Here is a 26,830-nt window from a genome sequence, read left to right as displayed (position 1 = left end):
TATAAATGTACACATAAATAACATACAGTTAAAAATGATGACCATAAACATTTGACTACTAAGTATAGAGTTAAATATCCTCAGAGTGGGAGAACAGAAACGGAGCTAAAAACAAAAACAGAGAACAGGAGACCACAACACTGCGGCTGCTATCCACTGCGCCATTTTGGATATCTGAGAAATGATTCGAAGGTATTGACAGAACAGTTTAATATAGATATTAGCTTATCTTGTAACTGTTGAGGCTCACCTTTAAAGCTGAAGGGTCCATCCCGGTGAACAGGGGGATCCTCTGCGGCTGAGAGGAGACGGCAGGGCCGGCCTCGGCTCCTCTGGCCCGCTCCTCAGAGTCAGAGTCAGCGTCCTTGCTCTCAACCTTCGCCTCTGTCATGGGGAAAATATATATTTTTATATCACACAGAATACTAAAACGGCACATTTGCAACTGCATCTTTTTAATTGGCTGCACTCACATTTGAGAGACAAACATGAGCTGCTTTTTTACTTCTTTCTTTGTGTTTTTAGCTATATATATATATATATATATATTGCACATTAAACTTGTTTCCTGGCAACAATTTGAAATGCTCTTTTGTTTGTTTGTCAGGTAAAGGTTTAGTTGAGAATAGGAATCCTGAATATAAAGCGTGGTCCCTTGATCTTCTTGTGTTAGTGCTCACCTGTGGAGTCTCTGTAGAGCCAGTCGTCCGTGGCTCCTCCATCGGCCGGGGACAGCGCTACTGTCTGATGGGCGGCTTTGGAGGGGCGGGACCTAGGGGCGCGCTTCTTCACCAGGTGAGCTCTGGAGCGCAGGGCGCTGGTGTCTAACAGAGCGGTCGAGACCTGGACGTCCAAACAGAGAGAAATACATAGGAGATTAGGTTGAACTTCTAAAAATTGGAAAAGAAAATGCAAAAATGTGTGCCGTACAGTATGCATTATCACAGCCCAAAGCTCAAAGAGAAAAAGCCAAACATGTCTCTAGTGAAGCGCAAGGGGTTAAAACAGCAGCAGACATTAGCTGGGGTTAACACTTACATCAGGGAAAGGGAGCGGCTGGCTCTCAGATGTTGATTGAGGAACGCCGTCCGGAGCGTCGCTATCAAACCGTGAGCCGGGATCAGCTAGCATGTGCGGGGGGGTGGGCTTCCTTGGTGAGGGGCTCAGATTACTTTCTGAACTGGGAGTGGCAGGACTGAGGCTGAAGTTAAGAAGAGAAAAGTTATAAAACAAATGTGTGGTTGCTTTAACCGCAGGTACAATCCCTTGTACAATCAAATAGAGACCGAGTCATTTATTCCTTTTGTTGGCAAACAAAGATGTAGCTGACGCACCTAAAAACAGGGGGAAAGGTGAAACAAGAAGGATGGACATAAATATATTTATATTATATATAAAACACACTACATCTTATTTTATTTTTAGAAATTTGATATAATCTCTGTTCTTCTTGTTGTTGGTTAACGATGTGATGATATTTTCTGACCACAGGGGGTCAGTGAAGTAACAGAGAAATCATTATCTGCCATTCCTCCATAGCTAGAAAGATAAACAAAGACTGTGGTAGTTTGTTCAACACTTAAACCGGAGCATAAACAATGACAGAAGATGGCGTATACATTTTACTGCCTTCAGGTTAACTTTCAGAAGGAGGTATTTTCATTCTTTGTTTTCTTTAAGCTTGCATAGCAAAACATTGACGTAAAAATGAAAAACTTGTGAATTTGTATTTAGTTTGAGACCTAGACTTTAGTGTATATCGACTAAGTTTAGTCACATTTTTAAAGGGCACTAATCTGGATACAACAATCGGAATAAATAAACATGAGGATATTTCCCCCGAACACCATGGCTGTGTTTTCATTTTTCGCAATTGCCGATTTTGGGTGGTTTGGGAATATTGACTTGTGTTGTGTACTTAAAAACACACTGAAAACAAATAAAAACAAATGAAGCACCAGACGAAATGAAAACAGTGTGTTCACCTGTCATCAGTGCGCAGTCCTGTCTCCCAGGTGCCATACTGACTGTCAGTGTCTCGGACCGGTGTTCCCGAGTCCTCCTCCTCACCACTGACACTCTGCTTCTGCTGCACCTGGGAGAGAGAAGAGGAGAACAATTATTCATTATTGAGGAGGAATCAAACTGGGTCTAAGTTATATAACAGATCAGCTTGAGAGACGCCAGCAGCTGCTCTCACTTGACATTCAGAAAATACTCGATACAACGATGGACCAAAGGTTTTTCTTAAGGGATGAGGTGTGGTTCACCCTGTTGATAAGTGTGATGCCATCTTTTAAAATGCTGTGATTGGTTATTAAAAAAACAAAAACTATAATAAAATAAATTGTAGCTAAACAAATACACATCTACGCATACTGTTAATACTGCCGTACTATATTTGTATTATACATCTATTGCATTATGTGCACATTTCTCCCTCCAAGCAGTGGTTTAGAATTTGATCTGAACGAAATGATAAAACATTTTGTTGTTACCAAAAGATGAACTTGCACACTAGGCTATTTTAATAGTTTTTGGATTATTCGCTTGCGGCAGAGGGAAAGCTGGTTCACCTTTCATCAATTCATGCCATTGCCTATATAAGCAGCTGCCTTAGCTGCCATGTACAACTAGAATTCACTTGCAAAAGTTAAGGCGCTTATGGAGACATTTTTGTACAAAAGAAATAAAAACTTCATACAACTTCAGGATATTTGATGATAAGTTTCGTAAATATTTGCAAAAAGTTGATTTACATTATCATTGCTAAGTCAAGCCATATAGTATGTGGTCAATAGAGCCAGCAGTTGAACAGTAATGAAAGGTCAAGGGATGAGTTAATGGAGACCAGAGCGGGGACACTAACGGAGACGGGTGGGGGGGGTGATTGACTCGGTGTGTGTTTGCTGTGTACTGAACCATGCCGCTTTTAATGAGGCTGGTACAGAGGACATACTGTCTCAATAGAAACACGGCATGAACTGACAAGCCTGGCCTATATAGGGAAAAGACAATAGAAAATCCTTCTGTCCTCAGATGTTGCCAAGGAGTGGAGGGAGAAACGTGATACACCTGGCTCTGATGTTGACCGGTCTGTAAACGGTGAGGAGGGTTCACTTCATGTTTATGTGAGGAGTAGATCACAGTTCTCATTCTTAGAGCTTCATGAATGCCTTCCTTGTTTTCTTTGTGAATGTGAGAGCAGAGATACAAGAGTACTTCAAAAAGAGCACAGCAGAGACATTGAAGAGTGATACATTTGGATTGTGAGACCATAAGATTGCTAAAGAGAAGGAAAAAAAAACAGCAGTTCAGGATGTCCTTTATCAGCTAAGCCTTTCCGGACAGGAACAAAGAAAACAGAGAACAGTGAGAATGGCTCCCTGTGTCGGAAAAAAACACTTCTTCTCAAGTTCATCCTCTTCTCAAGGATTTGTAGCACTCACACTTTTCATGTTGACACCACGGGGTCACACCACTCACCCTAAAATACACACACTTCACAGTGCTGCTGCCACTGACAACGAAGAAACCTCTCCTCCAAATCAGACTGGAGGTGGAACATACAGAAACACTAGCAACGTACTTCACTTATCTAGTGATCTTCGGGTTGATTAAATGCTAATTCAGCTAGATTAGTAGGTCCTCTCATAGATGAGGCTACAAATAAAGATGTATACAAACGATTATAGAAACATTAGCGAGTTATTAATTCACTTACGAATCAACAGAAGCTATGGATCAATAACACAGGCATTGTGTTGATGCTGATCCAACAACAGCAGCATTTCATGAAGCTTTTACAATAATGGTGTGTTCAATAGATCGTGGCCCAGTAGGAAATCTTAATGTGTTCATTCTGATCTAGAGGTCACATCCTTACCGAGTAAAGTTGATTACTTTGTCTTAGTCGACGGAAGCAGCCACCTCAGTTCCAATGTATAAAAGTGTGGGGCAGTCACTTATTAGAATGTGCAATGCTGTTTTGTGGTGTTGCATTATGTGATGTGCCTTTTATGTATATCCACGTTTATAGTGTATTGTGGTTTATGTTATTGAAAGCTGTATTTTTTTTGTATCACACTGAATCATGTCAAAGAGTTAAACATTCGCTAACTACAAACTATCTGTGCAGCAAATCAGTTTCAAGCTCTGTATTGAACTTGTCCCAGTCAAATGAAAAGACATTTCAATGTGTTTCTCTTAAAGCTTACTGGCCCTCTAACATGGTTTGAAAACTCCTTTCTGACAGAGTGCTGTGGACAGTTTCAGCATTTTTCAGAACCAGAATGCTTATTTAATGCAGAAATAGACAAAGTGTGCAGAGGTATGAAGGGGGGGGGAGGGCTTTGAACTTAGATCCAGCTGGAAACCTCAGCATTATGTCATCCCTCTGTCATCTAGCGGTTGTCGTAAACTGCTATTACTGCTGTCAAAATGCCAAACAATCTTAAAACCCATCTAGAGTGTGTGTGTGTGTGTGTGTGTGTGTGTGTGTGTGTGTGTGTGTGTGTGTGTGTGTGTGTGTGTGTGTGTGTGTGTGTATGTGTGTGTATGTTACTCAACCTAAAACACACCCTCACCTGATCAGCATAGAGGACAAACACTGACTTTGCTGGAACTTGTTGAAAAGAGGCGCCACTACACAAGCTCTTTCTCAATACCATGTATTATTCAGTAAAAGAGTGGTTTGTAACAGTCTCAGTACTGAACCTCAATAGAACTCTTTTTACGTTCTCTGTTGGTTTAGTATGCATTAATCTACAGACAGTGCCAGTTCAGAAAGGTTTCTTTGCCAAAGAATAACCACAATACCTTTAAAGCTCTGCTGAATGGACTCTCACAGGTGTATGCTCAGCTATCAACCACACACATGGATAACATGGGTCACAGTAAGGCATACTGAACCAACAGGTCCAATAGCAATGATTAATAGCCGTCAGGATGAAGGCTGTTACTTAATAACATTAGCCATAACCAGCTTTCCAGAGACAGGAAGGGTGTGTCGGGGGAAACGACATAACAAAGAGCGGATGAATGGAAGGATGAAGGAGAGAAAGGCTTGATCACTAAATGGGGTTGACTGACAATCTGAGGAGGAAGGGGCTGGAACGAGGCCTTGGAAACTACTATTTGATAACACACTGATCGACGATACACTCACACAGGGTGGAGGAAAAGCGGCCTATGGATTGCTCCAACCACAACAGTTAAAAAGGAAAGGGAGTAATTGCATGGGTGTTCTTTGAAAAGGGAAGGGCTCAGCAGTAAAGCACCTAACAGATGGTCTTACATCAGAGCAGAGAAAACGGAGCGAGCAGCTACTGGAGATATAATCATATGTTTACATAAACACAGCCTCCAATAACCCAGTTACCTGCACTGTCAAAGAATGTTATTTGGGATTTCAATCAGTGCTGCAGTCTAACAGTGTGTGCCGTTTGTGATTCAGACCTCACAAACAACAGAAATATTAGTTGAAGCGTTAGTTTGCATGTTTTGAAATAGGGTTGTATGAGGTACTTCCATAGTCAGTATGTTACCAACAGTAGATAGGGAGTTATTGCATGAGAGAAAACAATACATGTAGTGCTTGCTCAAAATGTATGATGGCCACCTGAAAGAAAGGCTGACCCATACAAAAAAAGCTCATTCAGTTTAATTCCACGCCAAGATTATTTGTATCGCTTTGTCTTGAGAGAGCTCACAGTCTGATTGGGAAATAAACCATTATCTCGGTCCTCGCCAAAGCCAGACTCCATTAAAAACATGTGAGGGGATGCGTGACTTTGGTAAATACGAACCAACCAAAGCAACACAATAAGACAAACAAACTCACCAACGTTGTTTTTTTCCAATGGATTCAGGTGGCTTTGTAAGAACATTTTAGTTTGAAAGGCAGTCTCTTGGCAAGGCAAAGGGATGGGTATATTCTAAATATAGCACACACCTAAACTGATACATCAAGGTGGGCCTTTCTCTTAGGTTGCTAAAATATGTTTAACACGTCCACAGCAGTACCTTGCTTTGCTGTAATGCCTTCTTCTCATTCCGGAGTTGTTGTGTTGACCGTCATCAACTGTAGGCAATACATTTTGGCTATGGGTAAGTACCTAACAGCTCCATTTCAAAACATCCAAACTATCCTTTTAAGGTGTTTACATAACTCAGTATTGCACCTTAAATCAACGTATAGCTGTTATGGCTGTCACTATGCTCATAATCTTGGTTTGAGCTTATTCAGGATAAATAGGATGTGACAGGACAATATTTAATACTGTTAGACTATTAACAGCCATGACAATACTTCCAATCACAGTATTATATATGCAGTGTGCCACCACTCCCGATTCTCCAGTGCTCTGTTCTCATTATTCTAGCTCGGGTGGAGTGGGAAAAATGCTCTGCGTGCACTTAAGCACACAGTAGTAATCAATATCAACATCCTACAGATATTACAAACAACTGCTCCCGCGAGCACTAATCTCAGGTCAACAAATGGGGCATTCTCGCCGCATGTCAGCGGACTCACATTAAGACGAAGTCTGCCGTGTTATTCTTTCATTACACAACTGGTTTGTACAGACTCAGGATTTATGCCTCACAAAGCGTCTAAGAGAGAAAGAATGTTAAAACCTGACTTGGCTTAAGAATTTGACTCGGAGAGCATTGGACCCGTCTTTTCTATCCAGCCTGGTGTTTGTTTTTCTGGTTGTTGCCAATATGAAGATTGTTTGAGTTTAAAGTTTTTCTCAACAACCAGATTGATGGATGTCTCCACACACACACACACACACACACACACACACACACACACACACACACACACACACACACACACACACACACACACACACACACACACACACACACACACAACACACACACACACACACACCACACACCACACACACACCACACACACACACACCACACACACACACACACGACACACACACACACACACACCCACACACACACACACACACACCATTACACACACACACACACACACAACACACACACACACACACACACACACACACACACACACACACACACACACACACACACACACCACACACACACACACACACACACACACACACACACACACACACACACACACACACACACACACACACACACACACACACACACACACACACACACACACACACACACACACACACACACACACACACACACACACACACACAATCATTAAGCACCAATTAAAAGTTAGATTTGGTAACAATCAACTCCCAATATGATAAAAAAACGTTCAACATTTGAAATAGAACAACCATATTGCCTGGATTTCTGGTACAGGCAATTCATCACAACTAATCATAACACAATGAATAACTTTGAACTGTCATACACACCTTAGGATTTATATGATCTGCTATACCAGCCAAAGCTATTCAAAGTGATCTAATACCAAACACAGCATATCAGCCACAGAATGTATTGTTCTCAATCGGCATCTGTGAATGTTGCTGTTTTTTTTTAGTATTCAATCAGCAATCAAATAACGCCTTTAAATACTACATAATCATGAACATACCTAAATATAGCTAAACTACTAACTCAACATAATATATACAGATTGGCATGGCTAAGGCCCCGGCCACACGAGGACGAAAACGGTCGTTTGCGTTACTGTTTAGTGTCATATAGACCGTTCGGCCACACGAGGACGACCGCATACGGCACTAAACGACTGCGGAAATGATAACGGGTCCCAAGGTGGATAGAACGGCATACGCAACGCTCTGGGGGGTCCAACGGCTCCGTGTGTACGCCCTATACGATCATTTTCTGATAATGATGAGGCAATAGCCCCGCCTCTCTCCACCTCTGCTGCTCACCCCCGCGTCAAAGTAAACCGCACACTGAATTCAGATTATTTATCTTTCTCTCGATATGGACATAAACGCGAGTGAAGTCTAATCTGACAGGACGGAGACACCTCTCAAACTACCTAGTTATAAATATGTTTATTTTTACTGTCGGCCGGGTCACTCATTACTGGATCAGCTGCTGCATGAGACAGACACTGACGCTGTCCGAAGAGAGGGAGGAAAAAGAGAGGCTCCATGTGTTTTATTATTATATTATATAGAGTCGTTATTAATTTGTTTTAAAGCTCAATAAATAACAAAGAAGACCTATGACCGGCACTTTTATAATTACACGTTGACTGGCGAAAAACTCTGCCCGGTTCCCTCGGCCCCCACCGCGGAGAATAAACAGAAGGGCAACCATGACAACCATGCTTCTTCGCTGCTTTTGTGGAGGAAGTTACAGCGCCACGTACAGGCTCCTGCATATGTACTGCAGCTTCTTCAGCGGTTGGAGCTAAACGGAGCGGTCTCGTGTGGACAGACACTATCCGGTGAATATTGCGTGTGGACGGAAGTTTTTTTGCGATTGTGTTTGCGTTAATCCTATGCGTTTAGCCGTTTTCGTCCGCGTGTGGCCGGGGCCTAAGTGATTTCAAGTTCGACTAAGTATGCTGAGAAAATGTAGATATGCTAATGAATTGTCAGGTGTACTCAATACATAGATCATCTTTTAACAACTAAAGACATAGCAGAAGAGTTCAATTGTTAAATCTCAAGGCTGTGACAAATCCTCTATAATGTATATATAGGGAGACAGTATCCAGTGTCATGATGCATTAACCCACATCATAGTTCAGACACAAGAAACCTTTTCCATAGAAACATATCCATCTTTGGACATGCAATGCTGTTTTAACACTTTTCTGCTAAGGGACAAGCTGGTAGTACTAATATCCGGATCTCCTGCCAACTCACTTTGATTTACTGGCTACTGGCCATTACCAGTCAGTCATTACTGACCTCTTACTGTCATTCATCCACTTAACCTCGGCCCAGTGGGGAGGCATGTTACCCCCAGAGACCAGAAACATAGTTGAGGATGTCTTACTAAAGACATGCCTACACAACTGATAGCAACACAGACGTCATGAAAACACTTCTTATCTACAGGAGTTGTGGACTCATTAAGGGTGTTGCACAGCAAACAGGCGTGACCTAAAGATAGGAACCACTTCACTGCAATGTATCCGTATCCCTACATGGATTTCTAAATCTGTCCTTTATATAGAGCGTGGACCAGGATTGAGATCAGGGCAGGGATAAGGGATAGGAAGCCTAGCAATCAGATTTGTGTCTACTTTAAGAGTTTTGGCAATACATATGATATCATTTCTAATGAAAATACGACTTGTCCTGACAGTCCTAATTTTACCCCTCATGTCAGGCAACATAATGACCTGAAGAACCAGTTTAACGACAGTGTTGCTTGGCAAACAGAGCGTAACAACAGCTTTACTAAACAAAGGGCGACAGACAAAAAAAGATTTACATTGTGCCAAGGACAACATAAGATGGAGAAGTGCTGAAAGCCTAGAAAGAGATGGATGGGAGTAGCGAGGCAGATGCATACGTTCTTTACATGTTTGGCTTGAGACCAAATAGTTGACGAACAGGCAGCTGTTCACACAGTCGCATTACAGAACTGCATGGACATTGCTGCAAAATGACTTGAATTCCACTTGTTCTTTATTTAACTTCAGAAGAAGTCAAAGTGATGCAGTTCATACATATAGATGACTGACTACGGGTCAGTTAAAGTAACATACCACACTGAAGCCTGAACAGTACATCTGAAATGGAATGTCAGCTTCATCTGATCTACTCTCTTATTGTCCTTTAAAGAGACCACCAAACTTTCTCAAACGAATATCTGCCATTTGGATCAACCAACCTGATAACATGCAGTAATAAACCATAGAAAAGTTAACAGAAAATAAAAGGCAAATCATTCACCAAAGCGCATTGAGTCAATGTGCACCAAACTAAAAAGGAAATTGCATTTTGTAGTTCCTATAATTTTGCCTTTTGTTTGTTATTGAAAAAGGTTATTGATTGGGTAGGTGACATTGAAGAAGCTAGCAAGAGTAAGCTAGATTTTAAACATTATCCAACCGGGAAACACAACACTATGCAGCACGTTTTTTTCCAATGCAAGTAGCTAGCAGCACTAGCTCCAAAGTTGGCAACAAAACTTTGCAGGCCTCCCTCTAAAGCCACTCCCCAAAAAATATAATTCCGATTGTAATCAACAAATGTTGCTATTGTTAGTACTCATAACTATCAAATAACTATTAAAGCTATCCAATTCAGCTGATGTAAACAGTATTTCAACAAATAACCAATATTTTCTAAAACACATTCCCCACCCTAACTTTAATTGCTGTCGGGATATTAAGATCTAAATTAACTTGAACTCACATCATACTGATACTACTGATACTGACCACAAACATGATTATTTGTGATGGGCATCGGAGGTGAAATGCGCTACTGGAGCTTCCCTTGTGTGTTTCAACTTGAAATGTGTGTCTTACAGAAGTGGGGGTGTTGGGTGCGGTGCGTCTGCGTAAGGACAGACGTTGCTGGCTGCGCAGAGAGAACCTGCGTATGGACTCCCTGCTGCGGGACGCCAGTGAGCGCAGGGAGTTGGTTCTCTTAAAGTCCCCGGTCCCGTCCTCTCCACGGCCGCCCCTCTCCATCGGGTTGGACAGAAAGCCGAGTGCCCCGTGCAGAGATCGACGAACATTTCCCACCCATCCTGACATCTGAGTCTGGGCCACTGAAAGCTTGTCCCCCATATACTCCATCACAACCCAGTACTGTCAAATCTAGCTGTGTCAAAAAGTCTGAACTGAGCTGTGACTCTTGTTATCACAGCAGCAGGAAATCATTAGAGTCCAGTTATGCTGTTGAGGTAAAAGTCCTGGACGGTGTCGTAGGTATTCAGTGTTGCTGGGTCAATACTGCAGCAGTGAGGAAGGTGACACAGAGAACAATTCAACTCAGCGAGCCCAATGTTGTGATGATGTTGGCGTATGCTGCTTACAGCACTGCAGCAATAAATGGCAGTCAGTCACAGATTGTTAGAGTACCGAGCCTCTCCTTAGTTTCACTTCTAAATGGTCTTTCTGCAGTGCAGTCCCACTGGAGCCGTCAGGACTCTATTTCAACTCATCACTGTCGGGCTCCAGCCTGTTGGTCTGAACTGAATTTTGAAGCTTTCATACATCTATTTTAAATGCACACAAGATATGTTAGCTATGATGTGGCACACCAACCGAGTGGTCACGTAAAGGTTATCTAAGGCCAGCACTAACTATTAGTAATGCAGGACACTACTCTATGAGAGACAAATGCTGCGCTATCTACCAACAGGTTTCACATCCATGTTTTCCTGGCTTCAGGTATTCCAAGTACTAAGTCAAATAGTTATAATCAAAGAAACACATCCTCAACTAAACATTTTAGTTTGGCATTACAATTCAGTTATCTATTTCTGTCATGCAAGTCCACTGTGCCAGCAATACTGAGTATGAGATTTCCCAGGTGTGAGCTTCTCTGTCCTGATCCCAGTTTCAATTACAGCTGACCTGACAGCTGTCCCAGAGCCAACGATAATGCACTTCCTCAAAAACAAGGCAAGGGTTAAAAGTTGAAAAAGCCATCCATCCAACAAGGTTACATTTTCAAGGTGTCCGATACTGTGCTATCCTCTGGCAAAAAGCTTTGGGAAGAAATGGTGCAGGACAGCCGGTGGCAAAGGGAAAGCTGCTGTAGTCATTCGTATTCCATAAGAAAAACCAGAGGGCAACCAACGCAGTGCCAAAAAGAGGAAACAGCAGAGAGCACTGTGGGGGGGGGGGGGGGGGAAGTCAAATCCAGAGGAGAAAAGAGAAGGACAGAGAAAATGTTTCTCTCCTCGCCTTTTTCTGCAGGTATGGGCAGGTAGGAGAAAATGCGTCAGCAGTGCTGCTCTCTGTAACCAGCGCTATAGGACTCAACGTCAAGGAGAAACTGAGTGAAGAGAGAGAGTGTGGAACAGAGTCTGGGAGGGAGAATGGGAGGTCCCTGATTCAGAGCGGGAGGGAGAGGGGAGGGTGATATATGTTCTGCGGTGCTCTATTGCTCCAGCCTGATTTCAGTTGCAGGGCAACGCAGGGAAGTTCCCAGTCAGGAAACAGAGAGGCAGTGGAAACAAATGCAGAGGGATGAGACAGAAAACACATATTGCATGTGTGCAAAATGCAATTGCAATGTTATTACAACTCCTTTCAAAACAGAAAGAGAAAGCCAGGGAGAAAATGGGGATGACACAGTCAGATAGGAATGAGCACAAGTGCATGATCAAGTTAAAGAGTCATCTATAAATAGAAAGATTGGAGATGCAAGAGGGAAGAGTGAAAAGACAGGTGTGGCTCTACCAGTGTCGCAGGCTCATCGACCAGTTTGTCCACACAGTGTAGGCATAAGCAAGAATCACAACAGTCAAGTGTTTGTTACAGTCAGACGCATGCAATAGCACAACAGACTAGAAAACCCTCCCTAGCCTGAATAAAGCCACAGCAGGCGACTCCAGAGTCAGACGCACTTCAGAGAGTTACACTCAAAGAAGGCTGGGACTCGTGAGGAGCTCCACAGAGCTGAATCCCTGTCAACGCATGCCCCCTACAGGTAATCTGATTAACTTTGCTTTGAAGTGCTGTGCTAAAGGCAATCTGCTGCGAGGTTCTCAGTTTCCAGCGGCTCACAAACTGACCTCTCTCGTGTACTGCTCTGTCGGAAAATGGCTTCTTCTTTCTGGGTACTACAAAAGACAAAGTGACACAGCCTGAAAAAAGCTAAAATACTCCTAATAAAGTTCAGGAAGTATCGGGTGCAGCCATATTACTTTATTGTAGCAGGTGGTACAAAATATAAAATGCTTTAATATAAAACTTTTAATCGATAATGAAAACAATCACTACTTGAAGCATTTTGCTCAAATTCTATCGTTTTTTTAATCATCCAAATGTTAGAACATACCAAGGCCACATCGAAATATCACGTCATGATGATTTCTGGCAACATTTTTATGAACAATATTATCCTACTAACCCGTGCATAAATAAAGCATTATAATTAAAGATAGCAAAATTTAGTATATCTCTAATTTTAGCATTTGATAATTACTGTATTTTTACAGAATCAGGCTTGTTTTTTTACTTTTGTAGCATTACAGTGACAAAGACAAGTTATTTGCAGACCTATCTTACTACTGCTCCTATTTCTATACTATTCCTCCTCCTAATACTGAGCGTCACTGACTGGGAAGTGAGTCACGGCTGCTCATCACTTCCCCCTTTCGGCTGACATCACCAATCTGTGCGCAGAAACCCAACCGGCAAAAACACAAAGAAGCTGAAATTGGATGCAGCAAATAGTCCATATGATATCTTCCTATATTATATAATATAATCTTACAGAGAAACATCTGAAATGAGAGAAGTCACTCACCCAGAAGCCGTGTGGAGGCAGGCAGCAGGACCACACGTACAGCACAGCTCTCAGCCCGGTGCCCATCGCTGCTCTGCCCCTCTCCACAGCCTCAGAAACCTCACACTAAAACTATGAGGTCACCTCATAAATATGACCTCATCCGTGTGAGATCACCAGTGAACTCAACGTAGGGGAATTTACAATATTGTATATCTATCGCAGATAGATTTCTAAATTAAAACCGAAGCCAAATAAAGACGTTTATTATTTTACGATTCAGCAGAAACAAAAGAAAAACATTTGAATTACCTGCTACTATCCTAGAAGTATTGTCACTAAGATGAAACAATGACTATAGCTAGTCGATCAACATGAAATGAATCTTCAATTCTCATTTTCAGAGGGTTAATGGTTTAAGTCAAGTTTTTTGGTTCTACCTTTATCGCTTGTTTGTAGCTTTTCATTTTCTTTTGTAAATAAAAACTGAATAGGTTTGGGTTTTGGACTGCACCTTTGGTTTGGGTAAATAATGATTGATAATAATAATGATTAATGATAATCAGTGCATATTTTAGTCGAAAATGGACTCTGGTCCCAAATTTGAAGAAATCCCCTCAAGGCAATCCAGGATACCGTGTTCACGATAACACACAGACAGACAACCCTAAAACACAATGCATCGACGCCACAGCTGTCATCGGTAGTTCAAATGTGTGAAATATATTTTTTCATTTACACCGAAAAAAATCAGTGTCCTACAGATTATTTGTTTTAGCATTCTTTGTCTTTACTTGATGGATGAAGTGTATAGTGGCAGACTGGAAACAGGAACTGAGTCCCATGGTTAGAAACTAACGTGTGCCATAACCATTCTACCACCAAAGTCTGTGAATATGGACAGTACATATTGTTTTGCCTCCTTTCAAAGCATAGCAGATAAACAAAGAACACAAGAACAGCAGACAGGAATGAGGAACAACTCGCACTGACACCAGGTGAAGCTGAAAAACAGCCACTAGATGGTGGTAGTGACCTTAAACTCACAGTGACTGAATCTGAGGTCTTTGTCACGCAGTGTGCAATTATGAGACACAATAAACTATACTTCTGGTTTCATATTGTATGCCCTCCTCCTGGGCCTACAATTGTAGTCTCATTGACAAAGAGCCAGCCGAGCCCAACCCTAGATATTTATAGACTCTATTCATGATTGAACAGATGATATATTGGTGTATGTAAAGGTGTTGGTGCAAATATGAAGACACATTTTCCATGATTTAAAAATATAAGAAACAGATGTAAACTACAAAGTCAAAAGTTAGAAAAAACGGATATGAGGAAATCAGCTCAAAGGACTACTGTTACTGTGACACATATGTGACATGTCTGCTTATCTGCGTGGCCCTTGATCATTACAAGCCATTTCACTTCACAGCTTTCCCTGAGCCTGATGACAAGCCTCTGATAAGCGAGCACTGAGGACAGGTACTCATTAACCATTTGGCTAATCCAATCCTGAATTACAGGCCTGGGATGGGTGGAGGTGTGCTGCCATCAACATTAGTCACAACTCTAAACTATGTAGGCACAGCAGCACTCGGCTGTCACGCATCTACCTGCATTCGTCCACCTTCCCCTACCTTCAATACAATGGTTCTGGAAAATAACAAGTAGCATGACAAATATTTAATAGAATGTTTTAATCAGTTACTAATAATGATGTTGGTGATAATGTGCAATGATTTAAAATCAAAATTCAGTTAATTTTTTTACCATTAAACTTATTTATTTTACTTTAGTACTTCATGTTTGCACTGTCCCTTTGCTGCTGTAACACTAAAATGTCCCCTTTACAGGACCATTACAATATTATCTCATCTTTCTTTCCTTCCTTAAACAGACAAATTGTTTTGTACTACATTCAATGTGTACAAAACATGTCTGCAAAAAAACAAATCAAAAGATTTTGAAAAAAACAAGTTTATCTCATCCTATCAATTTTACAAAGGTTTTACAACCAAAACATATTATTTTGTGTAAAAAGATAAAATAGAATACAACATGAATACTGTTGCTCTGTTTGAATTCAAGTTAAAATAATTACATTTTAATAAAAGTTCAAGTTTAGGACTTTTAAGGACATTCCTCAAAATACAGCATATACTCCTTTCTAACCGTTTACACTATCTTTTGTTAGGAAGTTAAACAGATTATTTATTTCCCTCCCTGATATCTCTTTTATTTTGATTTGAAAACAGTATTTATTTAAGTTCCTGGAAACGCTGAATTTAACAAGACTATACTTGAACACATCCTGATAACGTTATTATTTACCTTCACCCAATTTTCTTTTTACAGAGTAGAGCCATCCTGCAGCTCTATAGAAACCTTGCTCCACCGGCTGTAAGGTCTACTGTTAAACTAACTCTCTAGCTTATAAGAATAAGGTATTTACAGAGCATTAACTGGGAGTCAACACGTTTTCTATATCGTCCATGGCACTATGGGAAACAGTTACTCTCAATCCCAAACGCTGTTAAGGCTCACTATGGTACCCGAAATTCTATAGGAAATAACGATTACCGCCATATTTTTCAAAATGTTGGCATTGACTTGTCGCCAAAGTATTGTTCATTTGGAGAACTAACCAAATTAAAAGTACACTTCTAAAGCAACCTACTGACACTTAAGACAATTATCCAGTACAAACTCAAGTACACACACACTTCCCTCGCTGTCTCCACAGAGCCGTGTGAAAACAGTGATTATAATTAAGAGCTCACATCCAACCATCACTCTGAAGCAGAGACTCAGACAGCGGTCTCTCCTCTCAGCGAGTTGAGCTGTTTGAGGCGCAGGACTCACCCAGTCTTTGTCCTCCAGCTCTCGGTGTGCGCTGCGACTCCTCATCCTGGAAAGACTTCCCTCCACAGCGCTGATTGAAGGAGCTGATCGCCGAGAAACACTGCGAGACCGCATCCTGTTCAACTCCTAGCACATAAACAGGAACCGCAGTCAACTTCATATCTCCATACACTGTACACATGTTTCCTGAAGGCTATTCATAACCATGCTGGGTGCTGCAGTGTATTGAGGCAGGTGGCTTTGTTGGGAACCATGGTCACTTCACAAGTGGGTAGAAACAATTTCCTTTTCTATTAATGACTTCTTAAAAGTAGATTTAGTGCACAAATGTAGGCTACACACTCAATAAACATCACTATTATCTGTTGTATTGTGTTGCACTGTTGGAGGAGCCTGTGACCTAAGCATTCAATTGTCATAACTACACTGTAGTAGGGCTGCACGATATATCGTGTCGTGACGATAATCTCGATATGCGCATGCATATTAGTATTCACATCGCGTGGCCGTGCGATAAAAAAAATAAAATGTAAACTTGTTTTTTTTTTTAGGACTTGCGATATTAAGTAGGCAAATTAACTCAAACACGTCATGTTACAATTATTTTGCTGCCTGCTACAAAAGGAAAACTTGCGCGGTTCTCATGTCAGAGGTACTTGAGTGAGTGACATGCAGGCTCTGCATGCACAGCAAACCACCAATCACAATCAAATCTCCAAAGCAAACGGACCCGGTGATTAAAGGTAAAAACACTGAATAAAGTAGTTTCATGTGTTCTCCAGGGCAGTTCAGTGCTGCTAACCGAGCTAGCTCAGCTTGTTGCTCTGATAACTTAAGATCCAGACGTCCGTGACTAAAATCCTTCATCCGGTTAAATATAGTTAAAAAAAATACAATTGTATAGCATTACATTTCAGGAAAGGATGGTTTGGGGGGGGGGAAAAACGGTCTTTTCTTCAATTCCTGTATGTTTTCATATCGCAATATATATCGCAGGGGGGGGGGGGGGAAATCGCAATGTCAGTTTTTTCCAATATCGTGCAGCCCTACACTGTAGCTATGTACATATGACAATAAAAGCCTTGAATCCTATAAGTGATCACTGTATTGAATCAGGCATTTCAACATAATCCTAATAAACCTGCAGGGAAAGACCACGGTTTCCTTTAGATGTTCCATCTGATTAGCATTGGTGGCTATTTGTGTTATAGGGATGCCCGATAGTGATATCATCAATGAGAGTGTTGAAAAGCCGATCCTTCCTTTCGCTCAGGAAACATCAATGAGAGAGCAAATATGGGTGGATAAAAGAATTCTGTTCTGCTTCAAGTGACGCACAGGTCTCCCTTTATTTATATATATATATATATATATGTATAGGCTTACCCTACTTTAAAAGGCTGCTGCTGATTTAACACACTAAAAAATAAATGCTAAGTAACTTGTACTTTAGATTTAGTGCCAGGTTTTTTAAACAGTGGGCAAAAAACAATATCCCTCAAAATAGTTTAACTTCCGTTATATCAAAATGTAAACTATTTTCCATAAGAAATGAGTAATCCTTGCCTCTGATAGTATTTCATTGCTATCTCACCTGCGATCCTTGTGATCTCCTGTGGACGCAGACGTCCACCTGGCCGCTTGGAGGCTGGGGCTGTCTGGGCAGCCAGATCTGCTCTGCAGGAGCGCTGCTGGGGCCCCCGCCTGGAGGGCACACACCTGGAGGGCCCCCGCCTGGAGAGCTTCCACTCCTGGACGCTGTCCGGGAGAGAGAGGCTAGGTGAAGCAGCTCCTCCTGCCCCGCAGACCTGATCCTCTGTGGGGCCAGGAGCCGCTCCTCCTGCCTGAGGAGGAGCTGCTCTGGACTCATTTTGCCGATGTGTTTTCTGGGTTCAGGTTTGTCCACAGACGTCTCAACAGGCCGCAGCTCCCATGGGTCCTGAGGAGACGTCATCCATATTGGACTCGTTATACCTCCTGAAGTCTGTGGTGGCCCCCTCCAGCTAACATCTACATCAGGTGTGGGCTGCGACCTAGCTCCAAATGCAGCGTCTACACCCTGAATACCAGAAACAGGAAACAAGTCTTTACTGGGGGAAACTAGAGCTGGGGACGTGAAAGAGTCTATGTCAAGGATGGCAGATCTGTAAGACTCTTCTGCTCTCGGGGATGGCTCCTTCCATCGCGTTGCGAGGTCACTGCGCTGTGGAGATGCCTTAGAAAAGGAGCCATTCCTCCGCACAGAGTCCAGATCCAATACTTTAGGTCTGAGATGTGAAGACTCCAACCTCCCCCTCTCCTGTTCCTCTTTCTTCTGTCTCTCTTTCAGTCGCTGCCTCTCTGCTTCTTGCTGTTTGGCTGTCTGTCTCATTTTCTCTGCCTCGTCCCTCTCCATCCCCTCCATCCTCTCCCTCAGTCTGCGTTTCTCCATCTCTATAATCTGTTGTCTAACCCCCTCTGCCTGCTTTTGCTTCTCCAACTCCACGAGCTGTCTTCTCTCCATCTCCTCCTTCCTCAGCCTTTCCTTCTCCACTTCCCGTTGTCTCAGCCTTTGGTTTTCTAATTCCTGCCTCTCAAAATCGAGTTGTCTTTGTCTCTCCCTTTCTAAATCTCTTTGTCTCTGCCTCTCCACCTCTCTCTGCTTCTCCCTCTCCATCTCTTTCTGACACTCCCTCTCTATCTCCCATTGTCGTTCCCTTTCTCTCTCAAGCTCCTTCATTCTTAACATCTCCTGTTCTAAAGCCATCTGTTTCAGTTTCTCTGCCTTTTCTCTATCCATCTTCTCTCTAAGTCTCTGCTTCTCCATCTCCAACACCAGCTGCCTCTCCCTTTCTCTTTGCTTCAGTTTTTCAAACTCTAAGAGCTGCAGTGTCTCCTGCTCCTTGATTCTCTCCAGCTCCTCCATTATTTCTTTCTCCCTTTGGATTTCCAGCAGCTGTCTCTCCTTGTCCAGCTCTCTCTGCCTCTCTAATTCATGCCGTTTTTCCTTCTCATGTTTCCGTTGTCTTTCTTGTTCCAGTTCCCTTAGTCTCGCGCTATCCACTTCTTGCAGCTTTTGTTTCTGCTCAAGCTCTAACTGGTGTTGCCTTTCCAGTTGACGTTGTTTCTCCTCAAAGTCCCGAATCTCCTTCTCATAGGCTTTCTGTCTTTGCCTTTCAAATTCTCTTTGCATTTCTCTCTCCTTCAATCGTGCAAATTCTAAATGGGCTTCTTTCTCCATTTCCAGACGTCTCTGTCTTTCCCTCTCAAGCGCTTTCATTTTTGCCATGTGTCTTTCCGTCTCCTTTTTTAATTCTCTTTTGTTTTCAACTTCCATAATGTCATCCGCCATCTCTCCATCGTACGCTGTTCTGATCTCCCTGTGCGACATGTGGCTCCTCGTCTTCAAGTCGTCACCTTGATCTTGAGAGTTTACCATAGCTGCATCTAATGAAGGATTCCTTCTCATCTGATTAACTTTTACTTGAGAGCTGCCTGGTGAAGACAGCACAGAGAAATCATCAAACGGCACAGTCATGTCACCTAGATGTACGTCTACAGGAGAAGCTGGCTCCTGTAATTGTCCCGTCAGAGCAAAGTAGGTTGCTCTGGGCTTTGGCTGTTCTTCTGTTTTCATACGTTTAGGAGCTGCAGCCACTTCCTCCTGTTCTGCCTCTTCCTGTCTGTCCTGATCCAAAGCCACATGTGATTTCTTTGGCATCCCAATCTCTGTACTCGCCTCTTGTTCGAGACCTGTAGCGCTCCATTTATTCAAAGCTCCGATCCTCAGATATCGAGGATGTTGTTCCTGCATCTCAGCCACAGCTGGTTCCCCTTGTGCTGTGCTCTCTGGCCCAGGCCTGTTCCCCTCTGAGCGCCTGGAGCGAAGCGTCATGGCCTTATCCTCCCAAAGAGCTGATGGGATGTTCTCACTCACCACCCTGCTCTCTTCCACTGCCTGCACTGTGTCAAAGGCGTGCAACACCCTCATAGGACTTGATGGGGATAACGGCTCCCTGTAAGGGGCATTCACCAGAGTTCCTTCATCTTCAGCATTTCCTCTCTGAAACGACGGGCTGCTGAGCGAATCATCCGCCTTGTCTTCCTCCACCATGAACACACTGTGCCTCTCCACAACATTTTCAAACAAGGATGCTCTGACTGTCTGCACGTCACCGCCGGGACCAGGCACACCAGGCTTTCTAAGCTGCTCCTCTGAGTCCTTTAGGTCCACAAACGTCTTCTGGTCACTGGGGGTGATTGCTGACTCTTCAATCTAAGGAAAGTCAGAGATATCATGTCAATTAATAAAGTATATTAGCAAATTGGTCACTTGTTTGCATTTAAGAATCATGCTTTTCCCTTTCAAACTTCTTTCAAATGTAAACACTGTTAGACAAATATGGAAACACCTGACAGAAATAATCATTAAAAACGAATTAATGACATGACATTATAGGAGAAAACCGAGTCCTTAAATGAGTAACTTATTAAGAGAACAACTGTCAGGGTCCAAGCGATACCCCCGTGTTCTATGTTGGCCTCATAACAGTGGGTGTGGTGCAGAGGTGGTAATGAAAGCCTCTCCGTGTTGACCTTTTCCCACTGATCTTCTCTCTGTGTGTTTCATAACAGGCAGCCACGGGGGATGATTCATGTGCCGGCTGTCTCAGGTTACACAGCTTTGAATCAAGACAATTATTTTTTTGCAATGTCCCATTCCCTCTTGGGATTTTGTCTTCTCAACACAGAGAGACAAGGGGTCAACAGCAAATGTAAACACTTGTATTAACCTGTGTGTCTCGATTATATAAGTTACTAAGAAAGTCTCTGTCTATAAATGTTCATACAATTACATATATTTCTCTACATTTGAACCATTTTCAATATTCTAACCAACTTCAATCTACTTTTAACAAACTTTAATTAACTTTTAACCCTTTAAATGCATGTGTTAGAACTCAACATTTGAATTATTTATTGTACACCAAATCTTATAGGGAATATTATTTTACCATCTGGGATATGTTAAAAATGAGAAACAACATTGATTGTCCATGCTTTGCGTCAAAACACAAAGAGCAGCAATATCTGAAGCGGAAAATTCAGAACAAAATACATTTAAAATGGTAAATAAAATGTAATTTTGAAGCCAAACTCTAGATTCAATGAATGCATGATTGTAAGTCTTTGTTTTAACGGTTTAAATGGGGACATTCTTCTGCTTAAGGGTGTGAGTGGCTGTATTTTTACCATACAGTTTATCAAATACAGGTTATAGGAGATGAGGTTGAACAAAACAAACACCACTGCCAAAACTTAGGTTATATGCGTTAACACAGCCAGAATGATCTGATATTCAAACGTAAAAAGCCATTTCCCCATGTATTACCAAACCATGCCGATAGTAAATGGCACACCATATGGCTTATTATGGAAACTTCTATCTTGTTCAATCTACTTTCTATTGGCCTTGGTTGTTGGATTTATTTTGGCAAAGAGATGACATGTTTTCAGGAGAGAATGTGGCAGCACTTAAATGGGAGATTGTTTCTCATTTGCCCGTTAAACACAGACCGACCCCGACAGAAACGAGTTTCTACGAAGCTTAGTCCCTTTTCTTACCCTCCTCTGAGGATCTCTGCTGATCTCATGGTGCTCTGTCGCCTCACTTGGGGAAACACTGCCAATGTCTGGCGACTTCTCGGATGAAAACCTGATGAGCATACATCACACGAGACAAAAAGCCATGCATGACAATGGAACTCAAGGACAAAGACATGGGACAAAAGCATGCTGAAGAGAAAATAGGAGCAGCTCTTACCTTTGAGTGAGGTCAAGGGGCAAGGGGCGGGGCCTAATCAGATGGTGGTTTCACAGCGGGGGCTCTGAGTCGGTGTTGTGTCCTCCGTCAGCTGCTTGATGAGCCGTTTGACCCCAACTGCTGGTTCAGTTTCAGGGACGTCAGCACCGGAGAGAGAGGATCTGACTCTTGCCTGTGGCACCTGGCGCAGGCGAGGAGGACGAATCGAGGAGGAGACTGATTCTCGACTTGATGCTAACTGCACGCTTCTCCTCATCAGTCTCTTTCGCAGTCATTTCTTCGGTCTTTTTATTGCTTTGGTCTAAAACAGCAGGCTGATCTACACCATCAGTACTGTGTGGTGGGGGGGCTCTCTCGGGGGTTTCTCCTGCTCTCTCTTCTGTGGCAGTGGCTTCTCCTCTGGAGTGTTTTCCTTAGTGTTTGCTTTGGGAGATTTACGGTGCAGAGACAGACCGATAGACTCAAACTTGGATGTTAGATCGGCTGAGAGTGGTCTTCTTGCCCAGCGAGGGGCAGGAGCTGGAGTCTCCGTCTCGGTTGGACTGTCAAGGAAAAGGGCCGACACAGGTCTGGGCCTGGAGCCTCGGGGCTGCGGTCGCATTTGCACTGCTATCTCTGGCTTAGCTTTTTCTTTTTCTTCCTCCTCCTGCCCTACCTGAATGAGAAAACCCATGGACTTGGCTCTGGTAATGGAGGAGCCACCTTCACTGGATGGCATCCAGTCCTTTGCATTTTCATTTTTAGTGGTTCCAGACCACTCTGCAGCTGGAAGTTGTTTAAGGCTCTTGGAATAGGCCAAGCTTGACAAACTGGATTTGCGCCTCTCTCTCACATTCGCTCTCTCTGCTGTTATAGGAGGAAAGGGTTTGCTCGGATCTCCAGGGTCAAGAGGAGGAGCGGGTTTAAATGGCTGGACTATTGGCTTGGTTGTTTGTCCACTGTTCAACTTATTAGATGTTTTAAAGAAGGTAGAGGCGGGTCGGTTGAGGTTGGTTGACACTGGCCTGGGTTTGCTAGGGGCAACTGGTTGCTGTGGTTTTGCACTGCTTGGAGGCTCTGATTTGTGCCCAGCCAGGCGAGTGGACTCTGGTCGGGGCCTGGCTTGGGGCTTAGGAGCAAGTATGGGCTTAATGGTGGGGTTCCTCTCCAGGGCGAAAGGTTTAGGAGTGAGCCGTGGCTTGGGACTCGGGCCAGGCTTGTTAGGTTCAGGAGGGATGATATGGGACTGGTTGATGGAAGTGATCTCAATGAGACTCTTATTGCTGGAGTCAGTAAGGGGACTCAGGTGGAGTCGTCCTCCACCCACCGTCCTCCCTACTTCCCCAGTCTGAACCTCCACCTGAGCAGCCATCATCGTCAACAGCACCTTCAAAATGTAAAAGAAAAAAAGTCTAACAGCACAACAAAACTGATTTCTGCTGATTTGTATTATTAGCTTCAAAGCACTCACACTATCTAGCCATTACTGTGGACTTTGTCTCGGGAGTGTCTTAAAGCCACACAACTATACACATGAGTGAGAAAGATATTTACACAAGGTTATCTCACTTTAATGCAGGTTATAGTGCACTTGTGAGTTAAAATATGGGGTGATATAATTAATCAATTACTTTTTTTGTCATCCATATTCACATTGATAGACCTGACCAGGCAGTCACAGTAGAAAAGCACAATACAAAGTAATAAAATGAAATGCTTTACACTAGGGGTGTAACGGTACACGTACCGAAATTATTCGGTACAGGTGTGTACCGAAGTGTACCGAACGAATATAACGTTAAACGTAAAAAATTGAGAACGTGAACAACTTTTTGGAAGTAATCTCAGGTGCTGCGTCGCAGCATTCAGCGTAATTTGCTCACATTGGGTTCAACGCGTCATAGAGCGAGCAAGTCATTTCATTGGATGAGAGGCATACTATGAGAGCTGGTCAGAGGGATGCGTTCAAATGTAGTCAGTAATTTGAGCAACTGTCGAAAATTAATGGCGAACGCAGATAAAGTTGAGCTCGAAAATCCTCCAGCATCATTGAAGTCTCCGGTTTGGGAACATTTTGGTTTCGCAGTTACGTTCAAGGATGACGGACAAAGACAGGTGGACCGAACCAAAGCTGTTTGTCGGCATTGTTCAACTAAAATTGGTTAGGTGGCTGGCAATACATCAAACTTGCACACTAATTTGAAAAGGCATCACCCGAACGTGAATATGACCGATTCCAAAAGAAAAAAGACTGAAGTGCAAACCCAACTCCCGCTAGCATTTGAGCCTCCACCACTCGCAAAAAGTTCAGACCGAGCCAAAGCTATTACAAATGCTAAATATCCTTATGTTGCCATGTTAGCAAAGCGCTACCTGGCTGTATCTGCTACTACCTCTGTCCCTAGCGAGAGGGTGTTCTCCACAGCAGGAGACATTGTTAGTGCCAGCAGATCTGCCCTTTCAGCAAGCAATGTGGACAAGTTCATTTTTCTTTAAAAAAACATGAAAATACAATGACAAGCAAGTCCTAATGTCAAACTGGCTGCTTAGGTGCTAGTACAGTTCAGTTCAAATACAGATTATTTCAGTTTATCGAAATGCTGCACCTTAATGTTCATTTTATTTTATTTTGTATTTGAGTGAATATTCACAGTTTAATAATAATTAAAAACCCAAAACTAATAGTTTATGTTTTGTGAGTACTAGTAGCCTACAGTAAAGTTCAAATACAGATTATTTCAGTTCATCGAAATGCTGCACCTTAATGTTTATTTTATTATATTTTGTATTTATTTGAGTGAATACATTATTCACAGTTTAATAATAATAAAAAAATATATATATATGTTTTGTTTTGTGAAAAAAAATTCTGCTGTACCGAAAACGTACCGAACCGAACCGAACCGTGACCAAAAAACCGAGGTACGTACCGAACCGAAATGTTTGTGAACCGTTACACCCCTACTTTACACACAATTAAATGAAACTCTGCAGACTCAACCAGACATTCAGGAAGTGCTCACTGGAAGTCTCTTAATTCACAATTTTAATTAATTAATCAATCAATAACCTATGATTTCCTTTAAAAAAAACTGTCTTCAGAACTTTTTTTGACTTTGACTTGAAGACATTTGGACTCATCATAGCAGAAAGAGAACAGCTGGACTTAATAACATTAACGACAGCTCAGGAGAATCATTACTGTTAATTAATTACACCTGTGCTTTATCTTTACCAACATATTGTTATGAAAAAATACTTTTGTTCCAGCACCTTTTTCATAATCATACTTTCGGCTGTGACGGCTATTTGAATTTGTTGCTTTAGTTTTGCATACACTATATTTGTTTGGCAACACACTTTGTTTATTCTTCCAGGAAATGTTTTAATGCAGGATGCACTCAATTTGTCTTGTTTCTCAATATATACAAAAAAGCTATGTGATGCCTTAATATGGTAGATGTTTTAGCCTAAGTAGTGAGCAGGTCTGTGTAGCTTTAAGGCAGATCCTGAGACATGGGAGGGGCCGGACAACTGTACAATGTCATTGTTTTCATTTTCATGTTGTTGTAACACAGGCAAATCAGGCTCCACTGAAACTCACACCAGACTGCCTCTCAGCTCCTCCCCTAATGAACTTTCAAATGTTTGTCTTACACTGACTCTACAATGTCAAAGACGGAGTAGTCAAATAAGAGATAACTTGAGATCCTCTGACTCTTTTAACACACTACGACAATCAGTTGTATCATTTGTTTCCATAGTGAAAACGAAGATAGAAAACAAGCACTTATGTGTGAGCCCTTTAGAAACCCCTTCACAAATGGTAATGCTTTCCACATGTTGCTGTGCAGACCAGCAACAGTTGGTTCTGGAAAAATAACATGCTGGATCCAGCTGCTGCGAGGTAGACCCCAGTAAATATCTTACCTGACTAGATGTCAACCGTCTGCTGTCGAGCTCTGGCTTTTGTAGTAACCAGCCAGCGATGTCATATCACAGGAGATGAAGGAGCACTTTGTGTCAACAAGCTTTAACTCATCAAGACTGCTGTGATTCATGCTGTGGAAGAGAAATCACAGCAGAAGCAAATTGATGATAATGTTTACTCTGACACAGGCATACCTGAGTAAATATAGTCACACCCTTACATTTCGACCTGATGGCTTATGCCCAGACAAACATAACAACAAGGTGCATGAAGAAAGTCATTATCTGAATGCTGCTATATGTTTACCTTTTCATCTTCTACTATTTGCATTATGGCTTCTATCACTGCCGGCCGCCTGCCATCACTCACTGCTAAATATATCTATGTCAATTACATCTGTGAAAGTTGCTATAATACTGTAATGGGAACTGCCAATTGATATGTGAGTCACTGGTTTATGCCTGCTCTTTTTTTACATACATCAACTTATAAGTTATACTGTTTAATAGGTCTCAAATGGGCCTTATGGACCACTGTGCTAGGTCACTGAAAATGTTTACCAGAGGCCATGCATTGTTTTGTCTGCTGCTTCTTACATCTATGTTAAATGCTATAGCATTTTTTTAACTGACTCGGTAGCACCAAACAGTAGAAATATGAAATAAATGTTATGCAACCTTTATCCATAGGTATGTTTTATTGGGACCAGAAATGATATGTATTTATTCTAAGGAAACTCAAATGTTGGCAGGTGATCTGACATCTTTCCTGCCACAGGCAACCTTTACTAGGCAGATGGTCGCTGCTCATTTCCTCTCCTGCTGAGAAGTTTCATCCACTTAAGCAGTGATAACAACATTTGTA

The 26,830-nt window shown here is 42.2% G+C and overlaps 1 protein-coding gene across 1 annotated transcript in view; it reads right to left on the bottom strand.

The window, feature by feature from the left end:
- si:ch73-138n13.1 (protein piccolo) overlaps positions 1 to 26,105 on the bottom strand; it is a 29,322-nt gene extending 3,217 nt beyond the window's left edge. Inside the window, 12 exon segments of the mRNA XM_034212508.1 lie at positions 251 to 384; positions 681 to 843; positions 1,039 to 1,201; positions 1,986 to 2,095; positions 16,254 to 16,379; positions 17,848 to 20,508; positions 21,858 to 21,948; positions 22,057 to 22,097; positions 22,100 to 22,208; positions 22,210 to 22,409; positions 22,412 to 23,422; positions 25,966 to 26,105. Coding sequence (XP_034068399.1) covers positions 251 to 384; positions 681 to 843; positions 1,039 to 1,201; positions 1,986 to 2,095; positions 16,254 to 16,379; positions 17,848 to 20,508; positions 21,858 to 21,948; positions 22,057 to 22,097; positions 22,100 to 22,208; positions 22,210 to 22,409; positions 22,412 to 23,410 — 4,797 coding nt within the window. The 5' untranslated portion in view covers positions 23,411 to 23,422; positions 25,966 to 26,105.
- Between the last annotated feature and the right edge of the window lie 725 nt (positions 26,106 to 26,830).

This window comes from Gymnodraco acuticeps, unplaced genomic scaffold (assembly GCF_902827175.1).
Source record: "Gymnodraco acuticeps unplaced genomic scaffold, fGymAcu1.1, whole genome shotgun sequence".
Taxonomy (NCBI): Eukaryota; Metazoa; Chordata; class Actinopteri; order Perciformes; family Bathydraconidae; genus Gymnodraco; species Gymnodraco acuticeps.
Note: the sequence above shows the minus strand (reverse complement) of the source record. Positions and strands in the feature narration are given on the sequence as shown.